The 17,310-nt window shown below is 41.0% G+C and overlaps 1 protein-coding gene across 2 annotated transcripts in view; it reads right to left on the reverse strand.

Moving 5' to 3' along the window:
* LRP5 (LDL receptor related protein 5) overlaps positions 1 to 17,310 on the reverse strand; it is a 287,294-nt gene that overhangs the window by 147,925 nt on the left and 122,059 nt on the right. For both annotated transcript variants that reach the window (XM_077455906.1, XM_077455902.1), the window contains exon 5: positions 14,364 to 14,495. In XM_077455906.1, coding sequence (XP_077312032.1) covers positions 14,364 to 14,495 — 132 coding nt within the window. The remainder of the gene's footprint in view (positions 1 to 14,363; positions 14,496 to 17,310) is intronic.

Raw genomic sequence — 17,310 nt, forward strand, 5'->3', positions numbered from 1 at the left:
ATGTGTGAACTTTTGTGCATCGGACTTGTGTACACACGATCGGACTTTCCTTTGTAGTCGGTAAATTTGAGAACCTGCTCTCAAACATGTGTGCGGAAATTACGCCAGCAAATGGTCGATGGAGCATACACACGGCCGGAATTACTGACAACAAGCACGCGTTGAACATTTCCCGTCAGAAATTCCAATAGTGTGTATGCGGCATTACTCTTTTATAAATCCCCTCTTTTACACTTACGGTTTTACATTATTTGGAGAATTTGTTTCCTTTTTGGTTATACCGTATGAGTGCATAAGGAAGACTGGGTCCCACCCTTTGCTTAAGACTGCCAGTCCTGACCGTTGATAACTACACTGAGCCATCCAGGGAAAGGAGGGATCATCTCCCATTCTGGCCAGGAGTAAGAGGCAGATGGAAGTTCCATCCCATTGGTGTATATACACCACAAGCCTTAGCGACTTATTGGGCATATGCCTTATTGAGTCTATATGTTACAGGAAGCCTTCTCAGAGGTGGTGGTGGTTGTCTTCTTTATACACCTGATTCCTATAAGATCTTTACTGATACCATAAGGACTTATCCTCCTTCTTTATTTTTCAGTTTGTGGACTCTTTTTTTTTTAACCTCCATATTTAGTCACTTTTTTCACATTTGGCCAATGTTTATTCATTTTCAGTGTGAGATTATATATATATATATATATATATATATATATATATATATATATATATATATATATATATATATATATATATATATATATATATATATATATATATATATTTATGGTACTGTGTAGAATCGTGACCATGTAGATATACAGAGACTTTTTCCCTGTAGCGCTGCACATATTTTTTAAATGTATCTGTCCAAATTTTTCTTTTGCAGTGCAGGCTGCAACAAATATTTTGTGGTGTCAGTGCGGTATTCCTTTTTGCCCCATAACATACTTTAATTATTTGGATATCCAGCCAAAAAGTCTGGTATTTTTCAATTTTCTTTAAAGTGGAGGTTAACTTACCTTTCATTCATCGGTCCCATCTCTTGCTGATGTCAGCATCTTCTGCTGGGTGCCAGTCTTTGGCTGGCACAGGATGACATCACTCGTAAACAAAAGTCAGTCATCCCAGCACACAGGGACTGTGCCGGCGTTGCAAGCTGAGCAGCACATGCACAGCTCAGTATGCATGCCGGAGGAGAAAGCGAGCAAGTAGGTGTATTTTAATATATTGTATTTTATTATTTAAGAGACATGCAGGGTCATAAAAAGTCTGCTTTCTTGCAGTTTGTGACCTTTAGTTACATTTTAACAGACAAAGTTGTCCCGCTAAAGTGGCAATTAGAAGATTGAGACAAACAATTTACCACTGAAAGGGGTACCTACAACAGTCAGTTTTTACTTATTTATGTAAAACCTCTATCCAAAAAGGATCCAAAAACTGTTTCTGTAACTGCTTAAAAACTGTTATGCCGCGTACACGCGCCCAGATTTTTTTGACGGACTAGGTCCAATGGAATGAATCCGTCGAATATTATGATAGTGTATGGGCTGCAGCGGATTTTTTGTTCCCAAAAGTCTGACGGACCTAGAAATAACACATGTTCATCTGTATGCTAGTCTGACAGATGAAAACCAACGCTAGGGCAGCTATTGGCTACTGGCTATGAACTTCCTTATTCTAGTCCGGTCGTACGTCATCACGTTCAAATCCGTCGGACTTTGGTACGCTTGTGTGTGGCCAAGTCCATTCATCGGAAAGTCCGTCAGAACTCCACCTAAAGTCTGTCGGGAAGACCGTCGGACCTAGTCCGTCGAAAAGTCTGGTCATATGTACGCGGCATTAGGCTTTCATTTATTAGTCACTTATGTAATGTCTAGGCAGTCCATATTTAGAATTTTTTTTTCTTCAATCAAAAAAAAAAAAACGATTCCCCCTATCCATACATTTGAGATGGATGAGGGAGTGACAACCACTGTGCTGTTGTGTTCTGGCAATGGGGAGCCTTCCCCGTCATCACAACACATTGATCAGTAGATTGACTTCTGTACAACCGCTGTCCCCATGCATGGATCAAAATTTGTCAGGTCCCTGTTGAACTGGTCAAATTTTGATCCATGTATGGCCACCTTTAACCTACTAGTCCACTACCCTCCTCTAGACAGTGGTGCTGTCCAAGGGTAACTCCTTTGTTCCTCCATAGAAAGAGAAGACACTCCAAGACAGGAGGTGTGTTAGTGGCCAGATCACCAGGTGAAAATAAAATAAAAGCCTAACAAACTAAAAACGAATGCAGCCATAAAATTTAAGGACTGGTAAGCTGCAATATATTACATTTTTGTTTTGAATTTATTACCATTCTAAAACCTGCTGTTGTAGCTGCATATTAATAGAACGCATTTTTGAAAGCTGTAGATATAAACAGGGTTCTTATTTTGATTAATAAAGGGCAAGCAACTGGGCTCCAGAAAGCACAATTGCATACTTTTCAAATCCTACCACAATAGACACATATGGGGTTATTTACTAAAGGTAAATACACTTTGCACTACAACTTGGAAGTGCAGTTGTTGTAGATTTAAGGGGGACATGCAAGGAAAATAAAAATAAAAATTTTTGCTTGCACATGATTGGATGATAAAATCAGCAGAGCTTCACCTAGTTTCAGAGCTTCCCCTCGAATCTACAGTGACTTCACTTACAAGTACACGTTCAGGTTTTTGTGGCGTGAACCAGCCCTTAGGGCCAATTCACACCATTGAAACGCAGTCTGATGCGTTCCAGATGCTTTTCTGCATGCACGTTTTTGATGCAGTCCAGTGCATTTCCCCCCCTTAACCTTAAATAAGGACATGTGTGTTCCAGTGTGTTTAGGTGCATTCCGGTGCATTTTTGATGCATTTTACAGCGTCCGAGTACAGTCCAGTGAAGGAAAAATGCAGCATGTGCTACTTTTTATTCTGGAACGCACTCGAACCGCAAGCAATGGTGTGAACTCATTTGCCATTGAAAAACCTTATAACCTGCATGTGGTGTGAACTGGCCCTTAAAGCAGACAGCCAAGCTGACATTGAGGCCATATGTTCTGCCTTCATGATGAGCTTATGTATCAGTCTTGTGGGGGTAAGCAGTTATTCTCCAGATTTTTTATTGGGGACTTGATAGTAGGGAGCGGTGGACCCTGGTGATCTTTGATCTCTTCCATTGCCCAGGTAGCTCTCCAACTCTCAAACGTTGCCTACCCCTGGTGTAAACTAGAAACTCAGAAGTCATTGTCAAAATTGTCAATTCTGTTCTTTTAATGCATACACTTTTAAAATGCACGTAACCACATTTTATATCAATTCACTTGTGATTACTTGCTTTTCAATGTGCATTGCTCTGACGCTGTCATATTTAACGTGGTATTCAACCAAAGAACAAAAACATAAAAATAACCAAGTTATTTCCTGAGCCAAGAGCAAGCTTACATTAGGGTCAGAAGGAGGTGAACAATAGATCCAACTCATCCAAAACATAGCGGCACGACTGATAACAGGAAAAAAACCCTGGGAATCCATCTCCCCTTCCCCGAGGAGCCTACATTGGCTAACCGTAAAGAATCGGATCACATTCAAGACCCTCTGCCTCACCCACAAATGCATACAAGGAAACGCTCCTCCATACCTACTCGAGAAAATAAAACACTATACACCCAATCGCAGTCTTCGATCATCTAACCAAAACCTCCTCCTCATTCCCAAATCCCGCTACAAATCAAAGGAAGAACGAAGATTCGCAGTCCAAGGATCACGCCCATGGAACGCTCTACCGACTTACATCTGCATGGAAGAAAACCATCAGGCCTTCAGGAAAAAAACTCAAGACCTACTTCTTCTAAGAAGCTGGACAACACAGGACGAATCCAGCGTCTTGAGGTGATTCAGTTCGCATTGCAGCGCTATATAAATTATTCATTCATTCATTCAAAATGCACCTGTCAAATTTTGAGTGATCTCAAAAGTATCCTAAACTGATGTCAAAACAGATGCCCATCAGCACAGGCTCATCTTTTTTAAAAGTAGAACCACATAAAGAAGCAATAGAATCTCTAGATCTACATTTGCTTTGTGCATGAACAGACTACCAAGAATTTGAAAACCTTTGTTTTTCAGTGTCAGGAGGATTTTTTATTTTTTTTGTAAAGATAATACATGAGTTATGAGGGCAGCACTCCTTGGTGAAGGGACACAGGAGGTGCTTGGTGGCCTGAGCCATAACTGCAAACTGCCAGCCTACAGTGCAATCGTTATCAGACAAATGTGGGGTATAACAACCACCTGCATTAAAACACACAACTTCATCCTTGTATGGGGTATAAAAGCAGACAACAATCCAGAGTGCCTCTATTTAGCATAGTAACCCTCAAAAATAAATAAAAATAAATAAAGAGAATAATTTAAAGTCAACTGCAGGTGTTGAAGCTGCTTGTAATCGGCAAAAGTCCACTAGTAATATGCATTACATTTGAACTTCTCTGTATATCTGTTTTGTAACAGGCAGTTTATCCAACCGAAAAATGCACTGTAACTATACTGCATATGTACCCATAGCAATCTAAAAGGATGTGGGGCACAGCCCCAGACAATGCACAATAACCTGGGGCCCATTAAACTGCTTTCCAAGTGTTTGAAGCATGATCTGAATAAAACAATCATTTGATGTACATAATGCAATTAAACCATCTGCGAAAATGAAGGATTTGTAGGATTCGTAAAGAAAAGTTTTAACAATTACCTTTACATAGTTGAGAGAAAAATGTAATTAAAGATGTCCACAGTACATGGTTCAGGCTTGGCCCATCAGACAGTCTGCACAAGGTCAGCCTGTACTCTGGTTCATGCTCACAATGAGGGAGATGGAGCAGATTGCTGTGCAGCTGCTGTAAGATTAATTGAATTCTACAGGGCAGTGCACCAGCTGGGTATATTAGCACTTGAGAATGAAGATTCAGCTATAAGCCCTCATTCACATTGGAGCGACCTGTTAAATCGCATGACAAATCGCACCCTATTGTCAGCAATGGCCATGTTCCATTGATGCGATGCCAATTTTGCGGTGCACCATCGATTTGAAAAAGTAGTTCCTGCACTACTTTTGCCGATTTCCGGTGCGACCTGAATAGACATCTGTGCATGAAGTCGCACTGATAAGCGGCTTGAAATTGTGCGATTTCAAAGCCACATTCAATGTGAATGAGGGCTTAGGAAGAAACTACCACGCATAATTACATAGTTAATCTGGTTGAAAAAAGACACCAGTTCAACCAAGACCGAGAAGAAAAAAACACACACACACACACACACACACACACACACACACACACACACACACACACACACACACAAATAGAAAACCTCCATATATATAATCCTATACCCACAGTTGATCCAGAGGAAGGCAGAAAATACCCCAATAAAGCATGATGCAATTTGCTCGATTGGGGATAAAAAATCCTTCTCGATCCCCAAACAGGCAATTGGATATTTCCTGGATCAACTTTACCTATAAATGTTAGTATCCAGTTATATTATGTACATTTAGGAAAGCATCCAGGCCTTCCTTAAAACAATCTACTGAGCTGGACAGAACCAGCTAATGAGGGAGTCTACTCCACATTTTTATAGCTCTTACTGTGAAGAAGCCTTTCCGTATTTGGAGATTAAAACCTCTTTTCCTCCATAAATAAAGAGTGCCCCCTTGTCTTCAGTGATGACCTAAAGGTGAATAACTCAACACCAAGTTCACTATATGAACCACTTATGTATTTATACATGTTGATCATATCCCCCTGAATCTCCTCTTCTCAAGAGAAAATGAATTCAGATCAGCTACTCTTTCCTCATAGCTGAGATCCTCCATGCCTCTTATTAGTTTGTTTGCCCTTCTCTGCACTTTCTCTAGTTCCCCAATACTCTTTTTATAAACTGCGTATGCCAGATGAGATCTTACTAATGATTTGTACAGGGGCAAAATGATCTGTCACTCGCTGGAGTCTATACCTCTTTTAATACAAGAAAGGATGTTGCTTGCTTTGGAAGCCGCTGCTTGGCATTGCATGCTAGAATTGAGTTTTTAGAAATAATAAAAACGAACTAGGGCGCTACTGCTATGCTAGCGAATGACAGAGAGGGTCAAGTATTTAAAATAAACAGGTAATTGAGTGAGATGATAGAGTTGATACAGATGGTGGGCGCTCCCCTTTTAAACAGGTTCTGAGTACTTAATGCAGAGCTCCACCCAAAAGGGGAAGCTCCTCTTGTTTGCCTCCTCCCCCCTTCGCTGCCACATTTGGCACCTTTCAGGGGGGAGCGGGTACCTGGTTTTGATAGGTACTCGCTCAGACTCCTGGCTGATCTCGCAGCCGCAACGCCACCTGGAAATTTGCAGTTGTGACAGGCTGTTAGAGGCAACTTGTCACATCTACATGTGTTTTCTGTCTATATGCATACACAGGACACTGGTTAAATTGGTGGACTGTCTTAATCAGCATAGCCTTTGAGGGACACTATTCATCATAAGAGCACTGATCTTCCTTAGCAGAATAAGCCTCTGGATCAGACTGCAAATCTTCTCCCTCTCTTTCAGTCTCCACTCCCACATCATGTACACCTAGGCTCCGAAAGGTTGGTGTCCAGTCTACCCATAAGGAGGGAGCTCAAAGTCCTTCAAATCCTCAGAAAAGCCATCCACGGCTTGAAGGTGTCTCTTCACTTTCCAAAGTGAGGGGAGGTTTATTCATCTTTGCATACACCTGGACTATTTGCATTTCAGATGTCTGGGTGCATGAGGTAGTATTCTAACAAAAGCTGGGGTTTCACTCCCTGCCCTCTCACAGTTTTTCACCTTCAACTTTCATGTGTCACTGCACAGGATATCAGATCTCAGCTCTCCAGGCTGAATGATTTTAGGGCTAAAAGCCCAACCTGTTTCCCATTCTCAAATCCAAAAGGAGGCATCTGTTCCACTTTGGAACTAAAAGCAGTGAATGTTTTCATATGACTTCTGACGTTTCATATGGAATCCATCAAGTATGTCATTGCCTCCGTTCACAATAAAGACTTTCTAGCTTTGTTGGACATCAAGGACACATACGTACGTGTTTGCCGGCAAATTATTTTATCTATGCTTTACTGCTTTTTATCCACTGTAAGTAGCCATTTGGCTTTATTCAATAAACGTTATATATACAGTATTACACTATTGGAGCTCTCTATTTGTATGTTCTACCTTCTGGTTTTGGCTGGTTTGGATATCCCACTGTGAGTTTGACCACACCAGAGCACCCATCCTACCACTGAGGATTAATTTCCTGCACAATTTTATGAACGGTCTTTTTTTATCATCACTTGAAAAATACAAGGACATTATCTAGAGTATATCATGTTACGTTAAGGATTTTAAGTTTCTCCTTTTTTTCCTTTTTGAGATTAGCCTGACTTTTTATTTACGTACATGTCCCCATCTTCTCAGTGCATCAGTGTTCTACACTATCAGTTCCTGTCCCTGCCCTCCAGTCTCATCTGGCTCAATATGCTAAACCTCAGTATGAGCCCTCTCACTCTAATGTACACACGACCAGGCTTTCTGGCAGAAAAGGACAGAATCATTTCATTGGATATTCTGATCATGTGAGGGCTTCATTGGACTTTGTTCTTCAAAAATTCTCATGGACCTAGAAATAGAACATGTTTTAAATCTTTCCGACGGAATCAATTCCTATCGGGAATACCGTTCGTCTGTATGCTATTCAGACAGACCAAATACAACGCAAGGGCAGCTATTGGCTACTGGCTATTGAACTTCCTTTTCTAGTCCCGTCGTACATCATTGCGTTCGGAACGAACAGACTTTGGTGTGATCATGTGTAAGCAAGTCTATTCGGTCGGAACTCCTTTGGAAGGGCGGTCGGAACTCCTTCGGAAGGACCGTTGAAGTTTATTCTGACGGAAAGTCCGGTCGTGTGTACGTGGCATAAGCGGTCAACATTGTGGGATAGGTAGACAACCTCCTGTTCAGGGAACAGAATCTGTTAGATAACATGGTTTTGACTAATCAGACACTACAATTGTTTGGATGAATATGAATCTTTAGAAACCGACACTGGAACTGTTTGAGGCATCTTGGTCTAGTCCTGGACACTGGACAGGCCAGGTCTTGAGAGGCAGAGCTATTTCTGTATCTGTGATTCCTACAATGCAAGAAGCCAGAAATACTACTTCACTGTAAAATCCTTTTCTTGGAGTATAATAAGGGACACAGGTCATGTTCATGTTCTCAGTACTGCTTCTACTGAGGCTAGCATTTCGTTATTTTGCCAGTGTCCAATCTGCCTATAGATGACAGCATAGTCTGACAGTGAAAGAATTTCTTTGTCCATCAATGGACTCCAAAATGTTATGGTGAAAACAAAAATCCTATTGAACCAACTATTCATCTGAATTGACGTTGCTTGTGAAGAATCCCACATATATTAATTCTGTGACATGTACAAAAGCTACAAGAAAAGTGTGCCATTCTATACACCGCCCTTGAAGCTTTTGTACGTATTATAGAAGGGATGATACCTCCAAAATATTAAGAATGCTTTAACACTCCACCCCAACACACACCCAATCTCTTCTAATTCTATTCACTATGCCCTGTGAGTAAGCATTGTTGTGTTACAGAACTCAGAGAGCCTGTCTTCTGAACTGCAGAGGGGTTGAGAGGTGGTGTTAAAGGGGGCAAAATCAGTACAGGAATCACGGATTGCAGGCAGCGAGGTGTCATGGAATATATAGTCCTTAGAAGTGGAAAGTAAGCAGCAGAGAAGCTGCAAAGCATGCAGGGAATCCAGGAAGTTGTGGAAAGAAATGGTCAGCGGAGAGGCAGAACTTACATCAAAGAAAAATTTTCAAGTAAGCTTCTATTGGATTGTTAAAAATAACTACGCTTTGCATTGTTAATATAATGCTGATGTTATTAAATGAAAGTGTATGCTGTGACCAAAGGACTCCTTTAAGGCAGACTGTGAGAAAAGTACAGCCTGCATGCTACGTACGTTAAGCTTTCCTTTAAAATGTCACTTCAATGCTCAATTTAAGATGTAAAAACAAAGAACAAAAAAAATACTTTTATACAAGGTATGCATAAATTGTGCTAAACAAAAAACTCTCATTCTTGACATGTTCCCCTTGGGCCCAAAAATTCTAAGAAGGCAGCTAGAGACAACTGTGCAACTAAAAAGCTCTGCTTTGGAGCAATTATACAGGCTGACAAATGGCTGCAAACCTTTCCCATATCACAAAAGAGTTGTTCATTTGTAAATGAGCTGCCATGTCCTTGATCAAGAAGTCTCGATGGGCTTGGCATAGAATTAGACATTTGATTTCTAAAGCAAATGTTTACTGCTCACAGACATGTGCATTAATTGGTTCACATCTTTCTCTAGCTTTAGCTCGCTCATAAAAAAGGAGTTTAACAGCAAACACTTACTTTGCGACCAGCTCTGTGGATACCTATAAAATATGGCAATTTGTGAACTCTGCATTGAGCCATGGGTCTGAGTTGCCAGGCACGATCAAATTCATAAGAACAGGCTCTTTCGCCCAGTGAAATGTGAACTTGGTACTGTATATGACTTTGACTATGTACTATGACAGGTTCAATGAGTCCCCTTGCCTTACAAATAAAAAAACATATATGGTGCATTACCTGGCTCACAAACAAGATGGATGGCATGAATGCTGACTTCTAATACACAAGATTTCATTAGCTTAACAGTGGCCCTGAGCTTCAAAACTTGGGGAAAATTAGGCGAAGCACACTCACAGCTATACTCCTACGGGAATCAAGGAACAGAATTCAGCTGCAATATCACCAAACTTCACATCCAGGCCCATGGACTGCCCCACTGCACCCTCGGCCTCAAAGATCTCTGCATGCTACTCACCAGGGAGCTCCCCTCCCCTACCCATGAAGCAGAAGATAACTACGCCATATCTCAGCTAGGATATCAGCCTCTCACCACGTTAGTCAACTCCCACATATGGGGGACAATAGTGACAGACATATAAAAATATCCTTTCTGGCCAATCTCCCACTTGGCCAGCATACATGTGCATAACCACTATGAGATTATGCCTGGTGAAACAAAGCGGTGGCCCATAAAAATTCAGTCCTATAGCAAATCTCCACGACCCATAATCTCAGACTTTTCGAAATGCCTACGTATTTAGAAGACCAGGATGACAGAAGATGGAGGCATAATCTCTGAGCCTCGAAAATCCCTGAAACAACAAGACCAGACCAATTGGGCTCTGCCCTTTAAGTGATCTTCATAGACCTATTCAAGGAACGGCCTGAATCCCCAAGTGATTTTTATAGAGTGCACCAGACCCTCTGCTCTAGAGGATAAGAGACAGATAGACAGTAAAAAACCTTCTGAGTGCAATGTGTACTACTTTTACTTTACTACCTGACTGTTTTTTCTTCCTGTTTTTCAGGGAGAACAGCCAGCCAGATCTCTGGCTGATTTGTAAACACAAAACACTCTGTGTGATTGGGCACGTGCGATCAGCTGATTTCAGCTGAAATCATTGGCTGAAATCAGCTGCCAAACTCGTGCTCTGCCCGATCCGATGCCCGCCCCAAGCATTGAAGAAGGCCGATCATGTACATGTACATGAGATCATGCGTGGTTAGAGGTTAAGAGTAAAGAAGGACTTGCAGATGTACATAAACCTACTGACATATACCGTATGAACACAGACAAATTAGGGTAGAGACAATCACACAGGTTTTAGGATGGGGCCTACTACATACTGTACATAAAAACATACATTTGGCACTGGAGAAATGATGACTAGCATCAAGTTGGGTAGCATAGTGTATTTTAGTGGAGATTCTGCCCTAGAAGGGTCTACCTTGTCGTGGTGGGAAGGCTTTTAATCTTCTAGCCAAAAGTGTGTCATTGAATGGAAGAAAACATCACTTGTCTATAGAGATCCTCTTTTTGGTAAGTTGATTTAACCAAAGGACTCTTTATATATTTGACTATAGTAAAATAGCTTTGTTCATAGACACACAGTACACAATATACACTTTTCCGCTTCCTCTCTGGACATTCCCAAATCCTCGCTTGTAGATTTTTGTACATACTTTACACCGCCCTGCATCCCTAACTAATTTCTTCTGGGGGGACCAGAAGATGGGGAATAGCATAGAATGAGCAACTGCAGCTCAACTATTACCCTGGGGTGGGAATATTACCACTCACAGGAGCCTGGTCGCAACTGTGAAGCCTTCTCAAATATTACTGCAAAGCCTACAGCAGCCTGGAACTACCACTTATACCTAAGTATACTTTCCAATACTTCTAGAGTCTATTCTATGTACCACCTTGTATATACCTGTACAAATCGCTAGTAAAGAACTCATCTACAATATGCAGTTCAGTTTTAAGCACCAGTTCACAAAAAGGATATTGAGGAACTGGAGAAAGTGCAGAGAATGGCAACTAGACTAATGAGGAGCTCATCTATGTGGAAAGATTAGCTGGACTGAATGTATTCTCTCTTTAACCGCTTGCCAACCAGCACATGCCGATGTAGGTCAGAAGAATGGCACTGGTAGGCAAAAGGGTGTACAGGTATGTCCCCTTTAAGAAGCGGTGTCGCGGGCACGCGCCTACGGTTTGGGCACGAGCCCACCGCGGTCTCCTTGACTGTGGGTCCCGCGGACTCGATGTCCGCCGGGTGCCCGCGATCGTTTCACAGAGAGGAAGTAAACAAAGCATTTTTTCCCCATTCTGCCTAGTGACAGGACAGTGATCACAGCTCTCTCTCATCGAGAGCAGTAATCACTGTCCTGTGTGTTGAAGTCCAGCCCCCTAACAGTTAGAATCACTCTCTAGGACACACTTAACCCCTTCACTGTCCCCTAGTGGTTAGCCCCTTCACTGCCACTGTAATTTACACAGTAATCAATGCATTTTTATAGCATTGACCGCTGTATAAATGACAATGTTTCCAAAATAGTGTAAAAAATATCCAATGTGTCTGCCATAATGCTGCAGTCCTGAAAAAAAACTGCCATTACTAATAAAAAAAAAATGCCATAAAACTATCCCCTATTTGGTAGACGATATAAATTTTGCGCAAACCAATCAATATAAGCTTATTGCGTTCTTTTTTTTTTTTACCAAAAATATGTAGAATACATATTGGCCTAAACTGAGGAAAAAAAAATTTTTTATATATATTTGTGGGGGCTATTTATTATAGCAAAAAGTAAAAAAAAAAATTTTTTTCAAAATTGACGCTCTTTTTTTGTTTATAGCGCAAAAAATAAAAACTGCAATGGCAATAACGTACCACCAAAAGAAAGCTCTATTTGTGGGGGAAAAAGGATGTCAATTTTGTTTGGGTACAACATCGCACGACCGCACAATTGTCAGTTAAAGTGCCACAGTGCCGAATTGCAAAAAGTACTCTGGTCAGGAAGGTGGTAAAATCCTCGGGGGCTGAAGTGGTTAAGGCTCGATTCATATTTTTAATAAAAGACTTGTCAAAAACTGTCTATTGTGTTTTGCCACACTACACTACTTTTTCTTGGTGAATGGGTAGGGGTACAATGTACCCGATACCCATTTACATAGGGGGGCTGGGATCTGGGGGCCCCCTCGTTAAAGGGGGCCCAAAAGCACCCACCCCCCCATGTTGAGGGCACGTGGACAGGTATGGTTTAGGAGGGGGGGCGCTTGCTTGTCCCCTCCCTTTCCTGACCTGCCAGGCTGCATGCTCGGATAAGGTTCTGGTATGGATTTTGGAGGGGGCACCACAAATTTTTATTTTTATTATATTGGCGTGGGGGGGGGGGGGGGGGGTCCATACTAGACCCATCCAAATATGGAAAGGCTTCTTCGCAGCAAGAGCTGAGAAATTGTGGAATAGACTCCCTCAGCAGCTGGTTCTGTAAAGCTCAGTAGATTCTTTCCTAAATGCACAAAATATAACTGAATGCTAATATTTATAGGTAAAGTTAATCCAGGGAATATCCAATTGCCTCTTGGTGGATCAGGAAGGATTTTTTTCCCTTTTCCCTAATGGAGCAAATTGGATCATGATTTATTTATTTATTTATTTATTTTTGCCTTCTTCTGGATCAACTGTGGGTATAGGATTGTGTATATGGATATATGGAGGTTTTTGATTTGTTTGTGTTTTGTTGTTGTTTTTTTTTCTCGTTTTCTCTGTGGATTGATTTGGATGTTTTTTTTTGTAACCACACTAACTATGTAACTATGTTAGATATCTTGTTAGAACTCTTCTAATAAAAATTATGAAAACAAAAACCATATATATTTATATATATATATATATATATATATATATATATATATATATATATATATACATACATACACTTTAAACTCTTGGCAAGATGAGGTTCTAGGCATATCACACTGGAGTAGGTATTTTCATTTATTTATTTAAAAATATATGGGGCAGCTAGGAAAATGTGTACTTAGGCGGCATAGAGAACAATTATATAAACCTCAGAAGCAGCTCAGGTGTGAATTGTAACCTTCTAGCTCAACCCTGTGCCTAGGTTACACTGGATCTAAAGAAATGTTTAGGTAAAAATATTTCAATACAGATTTTTATTTTCTTACCAACAATGCAAGAGTGGTATACATATGTAAGCAAAGCAGGCAATGTCCTGTGTGTTCCTGTACCTGCAATATTATGCCTAGACTACAATTCCTCATAGCTTGCAATGGGAAGCAGTGGTTATCTGCGGCAGGTCATAGTGAGACAGCATGGCAACTTGGAGCTGCTGCAGCACTAAGTTGCAGCCACAAATTGCATCCCACTAAACACACTAGCTGCACTGACTTTGTGTGCTTGCTTGAGCATCTTCCCACAACTCTAAAATACATAGTAGTAGAAAAACAACAAACTGTATCAAGGGTGTGCATGCAACTTCAGAAGCAGAAACTAATGAGAATGGTTCTATATAGTCTTTAAAGTGCTTTACGTCTAAATATTGGAAATAAAAAGGGCATTTCTAATTTTGCACATTGATACACTATGAATATTATGTCTATTGCTCACACCATTTAAATCCTTCTGTCCAATTTTCAAGGCATGTTAAATGTAATCAAAGTTATGTCTATATTGCATATTTTCCTTGTTGAATCTTGAATGTATGGCACCATACACCTACCATGTTGCCCATGATTGGTCTATATATTAAAATGAGTAAAGTCTGCACTGGCATTAAAAACAAATGAATCCTGAACTTGAGGCTTTCATATAAGCACGTTTCTGTTTGCGTACCTGTTTTGCATGATTTTCCATTCTCTTTCAGCTGTACACCTGTTGGACAAGCACATGTATAAAAGGGATCCCGTGGGGATAACAGGCAAAGATGTGAGCAGCCTCCATTATTGTCTTCGCATGGTGTATGGACTGAAAAACACAGGGACAATAAGGAGACATTAAGGAAAATTTGCAGACGATAGAACATAAAATTAAGCATCCATGGAAGGAAAAAACGGACTGCCTAGTTGCCTGGCTGGCATACTGAACCTCCTGCTTCAGAACTTTGAGTCAATAACTTGGTGTCTTGACATCCAACACTTCTCTGACTACTCTGATCTAAAATTTTAGTTTGCCAGTGTCCAATCCTCCTGCAGATGGCAGTATAACCAAACAGTATCTGAATTCCTGTGACCCTCAATGACCTCCTTGAAAAATGTTTTGCAGCAAAATAAATTGTTGTATAAGAAGACAATGAAGAGTTGATAGAAGAATCTAAAGATAACAGAATAAACTAGATAAGAGTGAATTTGCCATAAGGAATAAGAAAGAGGTCTATCTGAGGTCCATCTTCTTCGGACACTAGCAAAAAACTGAGAACTCATGGAGTGGAGTAGGGTTATAGAGGAGTTAGGGCCCAGGGGGCATGTCCTCAAAAGCTTTCCCAGAGTCCAATCGCCTGAAGGTACAAGCCTATAGCCTGTACTATGCAATTAATTATATGTCCTGTACTATACAATTAATAAATCCCGTTTTACAGAGGACAAGTTTAAAGTGGAAGTTAAGACACTCTAACCTGTATACACCATCAGCACTGCCTCCTATTATAGTATCCCCCTGTGTGTGATTTCTAAAAAATAAATGCTGCAATTAGCCGATTTCACTGCCGAGTTTGCAATCACATGACCAGCCAGCTTTCTCCTTTCCTCCTATGAGAGATGCAGCAGGCGGGGCTGAGATTCCCCTGCTGATGTCAGTCTGGAGGGGAGGAGGAAGGGAGGAGGAGAGAGCTGGCTGGTCATGTGATCGCAATCTCGGCTCTTAAATTAGGTATTTACAGCATTTATATTTATAAATCATTCACAGAGGGGGACACTGCAATAGGAGGCAGTGCTGACGGTGTATACAGGTTAGTGTAAGAGCAGCAGGCAGGGGGAGGGGCAGCTCACACTCAGACAGAGAAGTGGGGGGAGGAGGACACAGAAGCAAAGAAGAGAGCAGATGGCAGGCTGCGGATGATGGAGACATGTAAACTGACCATGGTGTCAGGCTCAGCAGCCATGATACACCGTGTTCGTTTACAGAGGGATGAGGAGAAACTGGCAGGATGAGCCAGTTTTTTTAGGGGTTACATGGAGCCAACTGACACAGGACAAGCACTGTGTCATATAACATGCTTTAAAGGAGCAGGATCCATTTTTTTGGGGGTTAACAAACGCTTTAAGGGAAATCATTGACAAAGTCTGAACAGAGACTTGCAGCACTTTTGTGGCACTATGCATAAAATAACATGCTACTGTTCTGTTAACACAGGGATGAATACGTGTTATGGATCAAAGCTTCTAAGAAAACCTGTGCTGAGAGGAGATATAGGCTGGAACAGGCAACCTCCTTCTAAGATGGCTTACCGCATGAATGTCACACTGTTCCAGTGGTTTAAATACTTACAAAGTCACTCACTCAGAAGAACCATCTAACAAAGTGAAGTTAGTGCTCCTGGAAATGCATACTTGTTCCTAGTTAGTGATTTAAAAAGTACTAAGGGGGTTATTTACGAAAAGGAAAATCCACTTTGTACTGCAAGTGCACTTGGAAATAAAGTCACTGTACATCCGAGGGGGGACATGCAATAAAAATAAAAAACAGCATTTTAGCTTGCAAATGATTGGATAAAAACAGCAGAGCTTCCACTCATTTCAGATCTACCCCTTAGATTTAGAGTGACTGCACTTGAAAGTGCACTTGCATTGCAAAGTGGACTTGCCTTTCGTAAATAAGCCCCTAAGTCTACTTGATCAATATGACAGCTAAGCAAAAGCATTCCAGACAGAGGTAAGCAATGGCAATCTTTGTATCTCTCTCAGGGCATAGGTTCAGCATGCACCCATGGATCAAAAAAGGCATCTGTCATATGTAGAAGGCCCTGTAGGAGCTCATGGATGGAAGAAGTAGCTCAGGAAGTCATTCATAATTTGTGTGTTTAGCATTTTTTGCCGCACAAAGATACGTTCATTGGCCCTGTTTGGAGTGCAGTTAACAATGAATGGCACCACAAGCGCGGCACACATATATTGCTCCAACAAGCAACAAATACATCTGTTTTGTCAAAAGAGGTCTCCAGAACAGGTGCATCAGTCCTTGGCAATCAACAGGCCTCTAACAGCCTTTACAGTTGTGAGAATGACTTTGTTTTTGCTGCTTGTCAGATGTAAAGTCATGGTCAAAAAATATTGGCACTCCCACATTTCTGTCAGTTAATGCACCACTTCACCCAGAAAATTGTTGCAATTACAAATGTTTCGGCATTCTCATGTTTATTTCTTTTGTTTGTATTTTTATATGACACAAAAAGTGTAGAAACAAGCAGCCAAATTTGACACATTCCACACAAAATTAAAAAAAATGGACTGGACAAAGTTATTGGCACCTTCGGTTTAATATTTGGTAGCACACCCCTTGGAAATAATAACTGAAAACAATTGCTTCCTGTAACCATGAATGAGTTTCTAAAGCCCCGTACACATGATCGGAAATCCTGCCAGCAAAAGTCCAATGAGAGCTTTTGTCGGAAGTTCCGACTGTGTATATGCTCAGAATTTCCGCCAGCAAAAGATTGAGGGCAGGTTCTCTATTCTTCTGACGGAAAAAGTTCCAATCGGAAATTCAGATCGTCTGTAGCAATTCCGACGCGCAAAATTCCTACGCATGCTCGGAAGCATTGAACTTCATTTTCTCGGCTCATGGT

This window comes from Lithobates pipiens, unplaced genomic scaffold (assembly GCF_037356315.1).
Source record: "Lithobates pipiens isolate NorthernLeopardFrog02 unplaced genomic scaffold, aLitPip1_a1.2 Scaffold_10, whole genome shotgun sequence".
Lineage (NCBI taxonomy): Eukaryota > Metazoa > Chordata > Amphibia > Anura > Ranidae > Lithobates > Lithobates pipiens.